Consider the following 12,856-nt stretch of genomic DNA (forward strand, 5'->3'; position numbering starts at 1 on the left):
ATGGGAAAAAAAATCGCTATTCCGAGAAACATACACACAACACAAACACACACAAAAAACAGCAATCCACACACACACACTTAAAATCCTACACCTAAACTAACTTTTATATACACACTAGCTATCCACTTACCTTAACCCGACCCTAACCCTAAGGTCCCTCACTATCGCACACTCACCTCACCTGCGCCCTAATCCTAACTCACCTAACCCACCCCCTAACCTACAGACAATCGCACACTTACCTGAACCCGACCCGTAACGCTCCAACATATCGAACACTGAAAACAGCGAAGCCACAGCAACGGCCCACCAAATTCTTTCCCTGGGAAAGAATTCAGTGTCCTGTACCTTTGCTGTTTTCAGCGTTTGACAAAACTGGTTCGATATTATAACATTCGAACTTTATAAAATTCGATGTTATAATATAGACCCCTTAGGACACATGCCGTGGCACTCCATTTCAGAAAGGTGATTTAGGTCACAAACTGTCAACAGAAAAAAACAATATATGGTGTCAGTACTACCTTAACAGTAATTTCACTCGATTTATAAAAGGAAGATCCCAGCTTTGCTCTTCAGAAATGAATGATAAGAAACAGTTTGCAGCAAGAGCACAGGTGACAACATATAAGGCACTGGTTCAAAACCAGCTCGTAGATGAAAAAGTTAAAATCTGACTGCACAAAAATAAAAGGTAAGGAAGTTAACCTAAACATCTCTACTCAACTAACAGCTCTGAAATAGTATAATGTGGAGCAATCATAAAGGAACAGTAACAGTGATAAAACTAAAACTATGAATGAGTTCCTTATGGCATTTCAAAGTCTACCTGTAGAAGCTTGAGCCCTGCTTCTTTCACTCAGTGTATTGCAAGTATGCCTTCATTATTATTTTTTTTTCATTGGTTCTTCCAGCCACTGGTGCCCTGTATGTGTAGTACCTGTAACAACTCTATCCATATATCTATCTGTCTATCTATCTATCTATCTTACACACACACACACACACACACGCGCGCGCACGCGCACACACACACGTGGTCTCATCACATTTCTGTAGAACACAATAAAATGTTTTCTATTTCAACAGCTGTAAAAAGTTGTAATATGAAGCAAGTGACTGAGCTGATTGCTTGGTTCACCAACAGAATGACCAAGCAATTTAAAGAACAATATACTAACGAGCTCTATCCCATTGGTTTGAGTCATACAAACTGCACTGGACTGCACTGTGATTTTGAGCAAACTGTTTAGAAGAGGCTTAAAAGACTCATATAAGTCTAGTGTGATTACCTACACAAAAAGGAATAAGAAAAGAAACTCCACTAACACCAGCCAGTACTTTATTCAGTGAGTGCATTAATGGTACAGAGGCAGAGTGTACATGACAAGAGCTCAGCGTGGGTCTTGTGGAAGCTCTCTAAGACAACATGCTAAAGTCTAGACATTTCTCTATAGTGATAAGACTCTACACCACGCTGTATCACAGAAGATCCTATCTGACTGATTGCCTTGGAAGCATTACAACTAAATTGTGAACTGCCCTAGAGTAGCAAAAGTCAAAAACGTAAACATTTTAATGTTTACTGCCTGATTCTAACTACATAAACATGTTCATATATGTGTCTTTTTATTCTAGACAGAAATGTATATTTAGTGTAACAACAAAACCCTCAATATGTTTTTTATTCAATGGCAATGCAAAACTAGCTGTATATAAAAGCAACAGACCAGAAATAACTGTAGAAACAATGAAATGGCCTTCTACAGTTTGGCTGGACATAAAAAGCAGCCTACATAAAGGGGTACCGTGCTCAAAAACAATGCATATAAATGATTCATCGGCCAGAGACATGGAACATCCACTGACAGAAAGGCAGACACAGGCAGGTTTGGCCATCTGGGAATGATGGCAAAATCAATTATATAAACATTTCATTTTGCTTCTTGATAGGTCACCTGCCCCAAACACACTGAAGTATGATCAAAGAGTTTGTTTATATAATTAGAAGGGGCTACAGGTGGGCTTGCCCTTCTGCAAAAATGCAGGTGTTGTGCTTTTGTTTTGTTACCTTCTGGGTTTTCAATATTCTTGATGTAGTCTTTTGATGTTTGCGCTTCTGATAGGGCCCCCCCACACAACACGTGTATATATATATATATATATATATATATATATATATATATATGTATGTGTGTGTGTGTGTGTGTGTGTTTGTGTGTGCGCATCGATAGATATATTTCAAGGCCATGGAACCTTACACTTACATAAGCATGGCTATTGCACTGGATAAGTCTGACATTTGGCATTTGGATTATATATGCAACACTGTGCTTATACTTCTAACAATTTTGTAGACATTTATTTTTAAACTGTTCTTTACGTAACATAATGACAATGGCCTATGGCAAGCTATTCCAGGCTCCCATAGCTCTCTGACCAAAAAAAAAAAATTCTTGTCTGTTTTTTATTCTTCAGAACTCATCTTCATTGCTATGAGGAGGTTATTTTTTTTTTTGGGGGGGGGCAGGTTCAATAGAACTAAAGAAACTTTACGGCCTGATTCCAAAAGACTTGCTCTCAATGTAAGTGACCACTTATACTGAGAGCTGGTCTTTTGGAATCTGGCCCCCAGTGTAAGCCTGCTTATAGATAGGTTTTACACTGAAGTTAGTCACTTTACATGGAGGGCAACTCTTTCTGAACTGAGGTACACTTACACTGAGGGCAACTCTTTTGGAATCTGGCACTTAGGTGATGAGTAAATAGCAAAAATGTAGAACTAGAAGACACAGGACAGGAAACCAGTAAGCCCCACAAACATGTGCACTAAAAATACACATACAGAAAATTATTTTGTGAATGGTAAAGCTGGTGATTATCATCAGTTCTTCTAGATTTTTCCAACTTTGATAATTATATCTAAATAAACCCCAAAGTTTTTATTTTTATTTTTATGAACAGCCCCATAATGATGCTGACAATTATTTAGCAGCATGGTTTACCCCCTTATGAACTTTTTTTAAATAACCTACCCCGACCCCCCCCCCCCAAAAAAAAAAATAACCTCCTCATAGCAATGAATCTTTAAAGTTAGCATACGTGTTCCAGGTCAGTGCAAGATTCATGTTAAAATGAATTAGGTATTGAAAAAAAAAAATAACAGACCTCTTTCATTGTGAGAATTTGATAATTGATCAGCTGGGAATCTTAGTGGTGCTGCATACACTACTGAGGATTAAGTTGCAATTCTACTTACTACCCTACTGACTTTTGCAATAGATTATTAAAACATAAGCTATTTCTAGTTTTCCAAAATGCTATGGAATAGTCCAGCAAAAATAAAAGACTATCCATTAATGTTTAAGGCCAAGTTTGTTGCCTCTGTAAACGAATAGTGGCTTACAACCACCTAGATTTATCCTTGCCAAACAGATTACTGATTGTTGTCCCACAGCTACTATAGTAGCTACTGAAAAACTACAAATAGTTGACTAAGTGATGTAGAATATAATGTCATTATTTCAGTTCATGGAAAGGCAATGCTAATGCACAACGGCCATGGTGCTCTGCTAAAAGATAAGCTTAAATAAACACTTTAACACATAACAGACACACACTGTGGCACTAAGCATTCATTATCTGTTGGAAAAAATTTTAAAAAACAATAAAATCAGGTATATACTAGGTTTTACAAATCCAAAGTTACAGAACTGGGAATGTATATTACAACTATGATCCAGAAGCTTAGCATGTACTCTGCACCAAACATAAAAGATCATTCCCTCCAGCCATGTGACTTAGGCCCGTCAGCAGTTTCCCAAGTGTGCAAGTCTTGATATGATCACAGGTATACAAAATGGTTTGGTATGAAAATAGTGACCGTGTGTAAGTAAATATTTAATGAATGTCAAACACTGTGGGCATTTAATTGCTCTAGGAATACCAAATTTCAAGGAGATACCCTCCTCAAGTGAAAGGGTTAAAGAGTTATGTACAATTAAGGTGTCATACAAAACACACTATGTAACAATGAATTAAAAAAACATAACATATATACACATTACAATACATGTTTTCTGTTTGTACACTAAAAATGTTTTTTTTTTCAAAATAGCAGTCTAGTATATTCAAACATACCACATACCTATACACAAAGACACACACACACACACACACACACACACACACACACACACACACACACACACACACACACACACACATACACACACACACACACGCAGACACGCACACTCACGCACTATAAAAATGTATTGCTTCTTCAGTGAGAAGGTACAGCTAGGCTTGGTATCAGTGAACTTGTCATATTCACTGATGGTTATCTGACCATAGCTATCCTGATTTGGCTGGCTGCAGGTCATTTCACTGATTAAAAATAGTTAAAATATCTACAAGCAGGCATTTACACATCATAACCAAGTGTTATGAAAGGAGACCAGCTGCATCTGATATGCTGAATGCACAGACTGATTAATACATTTGGCATCTACTTCAACATTCCAGTAGGACTTATCCTGCAAATCTGCAGACTGCAAATGCTATGTCAAACTGACACAACAGTAGCTGCTTGTGTTTTCGCAAAGAGCAAGCCCAAACCTATGTGCACTAAGCACTTTTCACTCCCATTCTTGGACTATACTATCTTTAAGAAAGTTGAATACAATATATTGCAAGGATACAAAATACCCCCATTTCTCACAATGGTCAGAAAATAATGATACAATGAATAGAACAAAGCCTCCACATGGGTGTAAGGATGGAGACATGGATGTAAGCTGAGGAAGGCTTGCTTCCCCATAAAAAATTGCCCACTGGCCTTTGTTCTCATTTTGGTATAGTAACTTCAGTCTACTGAGATTCAGGATAGTCTGTTAGTGCTTGTCTTTCATTTAATGTTGCCCAAACGACATCATTCTCCTTTGTTCTTTTTCCAATTTTATATTAATGCTACATTGACATCTCTGGCAATCATATACTGACAAAACGGAAATAAATCACCCCTGCTGTGAGACTGATCACTAAAGACAGCACAAAACATATATAACAAGATCAGGTCTTGTCATCTATATAACCTCAGCAGTACCTAGAAAATACAAACATATCTTACAACACATTTTGTTCGTGATTGTATGATTTGATGTCCATTTTTTATCATGCTTTAGCTTAAAATCTGTTTTTGTGTACCTCTACCCATACTTCCAGTAAAGATGATAACCTGTATGAGAAGTAATACACTAATAAGTAACATGATATGCTGTAGGAGAAAATGGACTACTGATAAAAAAAAACAGTCTGAGCTGTTTACTCAAAATATTTAGCAGCAATCTGCTGTAATAATGCAGTATCATAGTACAATGCAACTCTTCAACATTTCTTACAGCTCATCTCACATTGCATAAGGAATATGACGTATCATTTATCGTAGCCACAAGCAGCATGTTCTACTCCTCATCAAGTACAGAACTATGTCGGTTTAGTCTTTAATACACGGTACACAAAAAGGGTCCCACCAGAAAGCAGTTTTGGTGGACAGCTTGGTATCTATAGAGCTGGATGCAGTAAACTATAGTTGATCATTTTTAATCAGTGAAAATAAATAGCAGCAGTAATACTGATATGGTCCTATGTGGCTACTGAAGTTTAAACGACTTCACTGAAAAACTTACAAGATAACACTTTTAATAGCCATTACAATTTAATCTTGGTGCCATTGGGAAATATTTAAATGCAGTTTCTATCTGTGAAATAAAAATAAAAATTAAAAGCAATTCCTACAAACAACATAAATTATACAAACACAACTAAAACAAAGTCTGTAACTATCTGTGTCAGCTCTGCTGACGACTTTGTTTGACTTAAGCTTCGACTTGAAGCAGTGATGCTCTTCTGAGGGGTGATGATATTTCAGCCTATGTCAGAAGGTCGTCTCACGTTGTTTTCCTTCCACATGGCAAACTGTAATGAAAACAGCCATTCCAGTCTGTAGTCTTAGAATGAAGCAACCCTCTTCTCTATATCTAAGGGTTTAAGCAGCTATGACTGTCCCCATGGAGATCGTGTTATGTCTTCCTTTCTTATCAAGGTATTTTGTTTGCATATTTTACTTTACAGAATGAAAACTTTTAACACCCAAGGTGCAGAAATACAAAAATCATAACTAGTTGAGTGTATGAAAGACAGCAACATTGTACGGCCTGAAAAAATAAGACATATTTAAATATACTGCCTGGATGACCAGGATGGCCACTGAATAAAGAAGATCTGCATTTAGTGCATGGATTGTTAAGAGGTGGTTGTACAGACTGTAGTTCTAGTTTTATTCTGTACTACTATAGTTTCTAGGCATGAATACTTCAACCAGTACTTCTATTTTAAAATTAAAAAAAAAACAGAACATTTAAAAAAAGACATATTAATATAAATAAAGGGCAGATTTTTATGGAAGACATTTTCTAGATTCTAGTGTAAGGTCAAGAACAGAATTCTTTCCCTAGGTTTAACAGAAATAGTGTCCAGATTTACAATTACAGGATCTTTAAGTTTCTCTGAAATAAAGTCATTTCACAGCTTCATTAGAATACAGACTGTACCCTCTTAAGTACATGCAGGGTAAATATCAGTCATGAGGAGGGAAAGTGAACAGTTACATCTAGTAGACCACTTTGACAGACTGACCTGTACTGGGATTTCCTCATGTAAGACAAAAGTAATAATTTTTAATAGGATACAGAGTCTAATCCTTTGGTGCTTAGCAGGGCTTCCAACAGACAGTTGGTTACCAGTATTGCGTTACCCCTATCATCTGAGAGTATCTTCGGAGATTAACTTACTGGAAAGATAACTCTTTGCTTCCAGCATGGAAAGAACAGCTTCCTTCTAACCTGAATACCATCTCACTTTCACAATATAGCCCTCCTGCTTAAATCTTTCTTAATGAATCCCAGGAAAACCACCTAATGTGAACTGTTTGCTAGCAAACAGACTCATCAGATCTATAACACATTCACTAGCTTCTTTACTGCAGACCTGGAGGAGAATATTTAACTCAAAATGGCTACATAGGTTAGGCCATACATTACTTGTAAGGTATAACAAGACTACTGCGTGCCGATCAAGTGCCTCACAAAGTTGAAAAACAAGCACTCATCAATGATTAATCCTATAAAGGAATCAACTAATGCATCACAAAAATGGTTTCTATTTTATGAAAAGAGTAGCACAATTCAAATACTTAGTTTTCCTGAAGTGCTAACTTGCAATGGAATAACTACATGGAAACACACTTTCATGCACATGTGCTGCTACAGAGGCCCAAGTTTCTTTCATTCTTCTTGTAATGTACATTGCAAAATTTGCTCAAAATAGCCAGACATTTCCATACTATACGCCAGATCTGGAAAGTATGAGTCACTTTTTATCCAGAATAAATACAAAACTTCTAGGCTTCAAACTGTCTTTGTCAATGAACACCCTCTCTAGACCAGCTTCTGGGTTCAACACTTTGTCTTAATGTACACCATATCCAGGCCAATTACAACACTTCTGCACTTCAAACTGTCTTTCTTAATATACGCCCTATCCAAAACCTACTTCTGGGATTCAGCACTGTCTCTCAATGTACATCCTATCCAACTACAAAACTTCTGGGCTTCAAACACTCTTCTCAATGTAAATTCTATCCAGACCATCTCTTGGGCTTCAACACTGCCTCTCAAAGTGCATCCTATCCAGACCAACTATAAGTCTTCCAGGCTACAGACATTCCTTCTCAATGTGCATGTCACAGTAAATGGCATTGTTTCTTACTGTTTTATTAGAATATGAAGTTTCTAAACTACGTTCCATTTATTTAAGCTAGCCATAAAGGGCAATCTTTAGATAGTCAAAATACACTTAATGATTTTGCTTTTGTTATTTGCTTGGGGAGTCTTTTCTTGTGTAACAATAGCTGCACTGATAGTTAGCTCCTCGTTGGTCTTCCGTGGTGGGGGTAACTACTTGCTGTTTATACATTTGCAAATTCTTCTGTAGATTTCTAGTTTCCCAATCCATGCATGGAAATGACCCTGCAAGGACTCCGTTCCCCATCCAACGTCATGAAATTGATGAAATAAATTAAAATAAATAAAAATGTAATACCCAGTTAATGTTGCATTCTTCTAGTACAATATCTACAGTGCTGTTTACAAATTACAAATTATAAAATATTGGACCTTGGCCAGATGTGTCGAACATATTGTTTTGAATGGGGATTTCTGAACTGGACATGTCTTCTTTAAAATCATGTCCTTCTGAATCACAACTCAGATAATACTGAAACTGTCAAAGGAAGATCAGGAAAACCAGCAAAAATGTACTACATTCCTAATCTCAGAAACATCTTCATCTAATGAGATGTGTAATTAACACAGCAGCTAAGATCATATGATATACCGTGCCTGCCACCACCCCAAAAATTCCAAAGAGAATACATCCCAAATATAAACAGTGATTACATCATCAAGGTCTGCCTGGAGCTTCGTTATGCCTCATGATTTCCACAAACAGCTGTTGCCTGAGTGCTGTTCTGTGGAACAGGAAATCAAAGGGGTAAAGTATAATTTAAAATGTTTCATAGCAAATGTATAGTCAAAACACATCACAGTTATTCCTGCATATTGGCTTTGATTGTACAAACCTGGAAATCATTTAAAAAAATAGCCATATAGGGGAGAATCATAATTCAAGTAATCAACAGAAGAGCATAAGAAAATGGGCTGCATGTTATCTACCCCTATTAAAATAATGTCAAACATTTGCTCAATTTATGCACACAAGAGATGTGCTCGATTTTCATCGTTTCATAAATTCAAAATGTTATGTACCTGACTAGAAATGCACATCCAGCTGTGTATATGTGAATACATTATGCTCCAAATTATATTTTTAACAGACAGCAAATCATCCATGAGGATGTTTGAGAATTACAACACCTCCACTCTGGCTCCAGTCTCTGGTTCAGAGTCTATTTGCCTGTATTATTTTCAGACAGCACTTCTTTTGCAGAATCTCAACTCATCCATTGTCGTTTAAGTTTTGTTTTCCAGCACTTTGTAGTAGAGAGGTACCGCAAACTCATTTTTTTTACTGACAGCATACACCCAGAGGTAATTGCCTGAAACTGAGAGATGCTTTTTTTTTTACGTACACTTAAAAAAAATTCTGACATTTTATTAAATAAGATAGATGGATCCTAAAGTCTAGTGGTTAAATTCTCAGTTCTGCCTCCTCTGGATTGTCCAGTGAGTGTTCTGTACTAATCATAGAGGCAGAAGGGCCTTGGTTGACCCCAAATGGAGATACTGCAGGTGATCTGGCAGCTAGAGGGGACAAAGAAGGGGAAAAACTTGGTGACATAGCTGCAGATGATATGGAGCCCTCATGGCTAATAGGAGAGCGCCTTAATGTAGCTAGGTGAGGGAATGTCCTTCCAATGGCTGGCTTTGGGGGTACTGACTTTGCCCCTGGGTGTGCTACAGATGTAATCAGAGGTGGTGGATCGATTCTTGGCTTTGGTTCTGCTTTTGGCTTAGGCTGGAATGGTTTCCTTGGAGCATTTTCATCCTTCAAACGGGCAATTTCTGTAAAAACACTAGCAAGTGGCTGAAACTGAGGGCACCAGTTCAGCAAGTAGTCCCAGTTGTAGCTGCCACGTAATTCCTCATCACTGGCAACAATGGCTGTAAGGGAACCATCCACGGATGGTTTACCATCTTCTGGAAAATTGTACTCCTTTGTATGGGACACATTCAACCCACTGCTGACCCCAAGTGCATAACCCCCACCCTCATCTCTGTAGATCTGATGTTGCCCTGGCAATAGCAAGTTGACAGGTCCCTTTTTATTCTTGAACCACTGACTTGTGTCCATACCTTGATCACAAGAAATATCTGACATCTGATCTGCATCCTGCTGGATGCCAGAATCTGGCCCTCTTGTGGAAATGTGGTCTTGCATTGATGAAGTGATGCTGGCCACACGTGGATACTCATTTATCATTCGAATCTCATCATCTTCTGCAGCCTCTGCCTCAGCTGAGCCTCGGCCACTAGAATGAGATGGGTCCAACGATCCACCTCTGGCATAATTGCCACTCACTACTGATTGGTCTGATGAGTAGCCTGGCAGTGTCTGATGGTAGATGTGATCAGCACTAGGCAAACTGCTTTCTTCTCTCCCCATTTTTTGCATGGTAGCCCCCTGAATGCTGGTGAGCTGAGAAGCTGCTTCTGCTCTCTTCTTAGCCTTTCTTCGAGACCGAACTACTGCTAGTATGATGGCGATGGCTGCCAGAATTACGACAACTCCCAGAGAGGCTGCAATAGCAATAACTAGTAGCAAGTTCATGTTAGGTATTAAACCAAAAGATGTGTGAGTAATGTCAATTGTGGCCAGCGTTGTGGCAGTTCTGGAAGCTGGCAGTGGGCTATGAGCCTGTATTTCTAGAGTCATCTCTCTTGTTTCTCTCTTTGATCGCCCACTGTGATGCCTCTGACTGTCCATTCTGAGATATATCAACCCGGTTGTTTCATTAATACCAAAGTACGGAGAAGGCTTTACAAATGAGTACAAAATTATACCATCTGGTCCCTCATCTTCATCCGTGGCCTTTACTTGGCCAATACTTTGTCCTTTCTTAGCACCTTCTGGTACCTCAAAATGGAAGGCTGAGGCCAGAAAAACAGGATCATATTCATCTTCACCTATAACCAAAACATCAATTGTTACAGTAGCTGAAAAATTACCAGCATCCACTGCTTTTGCCATCAGCCTAAATTGTTTTATTCTTTCATAGTCAAAGGTGAGTCTTGTGCGCAGTTCTCCTGATGTTTGGTTCATTGTAAAAGCTTCTTTTTTTTCACCTCCAGCCAATTCAGTGGCTGGCTGTTCAATAATAAAGTACTGGAGCTGTCCATAAATACCTGTGTCTGAATCAATGGCATTGATAATTGAAACTAAGGTGTTTGGGGGACGGTTTTCCCTAATGCTGGTAGTTAGTGATTCAATGGGAAAGTATGGCTTGTTGTCATTTACATCTTTAACTTCTATCAATACAGGAACTAGGGCAAAGTTGCTGAGAGTATTTTGACTGTCAAAGGCTTGTACTATCACAATGTGTGCTGCTTGAGTCTCCCTATCAAGTCCACGAGCAAGTCGTATTGAGCCAGTCATTTCACTGATCTGAAAAAGACCACCCTCATTTCCAGAACTGATGGTGTAATGTATTAGAGCATTTGCACTGGAATCAGCATCATGTGCCATTACACGGACGACTTCTGTTCCAATTGGTGCGATTTCACTCACTGCCACATTGTACTCAGTACTGCTGAACAGAGGTGCATTGTCATTCACATCGAGAACTGTTATTACTGCCTGTACTGTTGAACTCTTTTGTGGCATGCCTCTGTCAGAAGCTGCAATAGTCAAATTGTATAATGCCACTGTCTCGAAATCCAGTTTGTCAATCAGTATTAGAGTTCCCACAGTCTGAAAGCGACCACCAATGAGTCTGACACTACTCTCCATCTGAAATACATTGCCTTGGTTGCCACTGATAATGGTGTAATCGAATCCACCATTATCTCGTGACAGGTCTTCATCTACTGCCTCAATAGTAAGAATGGTCGTCCCAGGTAAAATGTCCTCCATGACGGAGGTGGTGTATCTTGTTTGGTGGAAAGAAGGGGCATTGTCATTAACATCTTGCACTTGGATCTGCACGGTAGTGAATGCGCTAAGACTAGGTGTGCCAGCATCCACAGCCTCAATTACTACATCCAGAGCTGGTCGCCTAAAATCAAACTCTATGATCTTGTTTGTAAAAAGGGTACCTATGGGAGGAAGCACAAAGATGCAGTCAGTCCAACAGGCTACAAAAGGAAAAAAGGTAAATTGAAAACAACTTTTCTCTAGAAAAGTGTTACTCTAGAATCAAAAAATACAACCTTTACAACAGCCTTTAATACACAATATACTGTAAAGACAACAAAATATAAAAGTCTGTATAGTCATGAAGTGTTTCCTGCATTCAGGAAGCATACATGAGTCAGTCAACTACTAAACATAAAAAGGGCTAACTATATCACTGCAGCCACTAAAGTTCCACTTGCAAAGAGCACCTTCTCACTGTTTTTAGGAAGTTGCAACATATGGACTGTAATTTTAACTTAACTGCAATGTTATACAGTTGTAAATTCTAGTAACTCTATTATTTACAATAATAACTAGGCCTTGAACGTAGTCTGACTTGCTTTGTGCCTCAAATAAACATATGAGTAGCAAATTTAGATATACTTCTCCTTCCCCTTCATTTAATATTGCTGATCAAATGCTTGACTTTCAAATAAGGACAATTTTACATATTTTAGTGTTGAAATAAAACTACTACACTGCATTGAACTGAATACTACAAGGCACTTAGAAACAAAATGGTAGCAGCTGACTAAGAAAGTGAACTTAGTAAATGTCATCAGTAGAAAGCTTGAAAGGCAGTTTTTGTAATATGCACTCTAAAAGACAGAACTGCAAGCATATGCAAATAATTTATTTCTGATCGAGGCAACACATTGATAACTAATTATATGAATTTCCTGTTCTTTAATGGAAGGTTACACTCTTTCTGATTCTCTTTCACATAACCATCAGCTACAGTTGAAGAGAAAGTGGCGAAAGGTAACATTCTTCATCATGCATTAGCTGCAACTGAAAGCAGCTTTTCACCAATTTGGAAATCTTTAAATGGTAGCACCATGAAACAAGAAATATTCACAGTGCATCGATAATGGGGCAG

General features: G+C 38.2%; 1 protein-coding gene across 1 annotated transcript in view; it reads right to left on the reverse strand.

The window, feature by feature from the left end:
- Positions 1–819: 819 nt before the first annotated feature.
- DCHS1 (dachsous cadherin-related 1) overlaps positions 820–12,856 on the reverse strand; it is a 935,819-nt gene continuing 923,782 nt past the window's right edge. Inside the window, exon 21 of the mRNA XM_044072218.1 lies at positions 820–11,897. Coding sequence (XP_043928153.1) covers positions 9,274–11,897 — 2,624 coding nt within the window. The 3' untranslated portion in view covers positions 820–9,273. The remainder of the gene's footprint in view (positions 11,898–12,856) is intronic.

Source organism: Protopterus annectens, chromosome 5.part0, assembly GCF_019279795.1.
Source record: "Protopterus annectens isolate FY-2018-M chromosome 5.part0, PAN1.0, whole genome shotgun sequence".
NCBI lineage: Eukaryota > Metazoa > Chordata > Ceratodontiformes > Protopteridae > Protopterus > Protopterus annectens.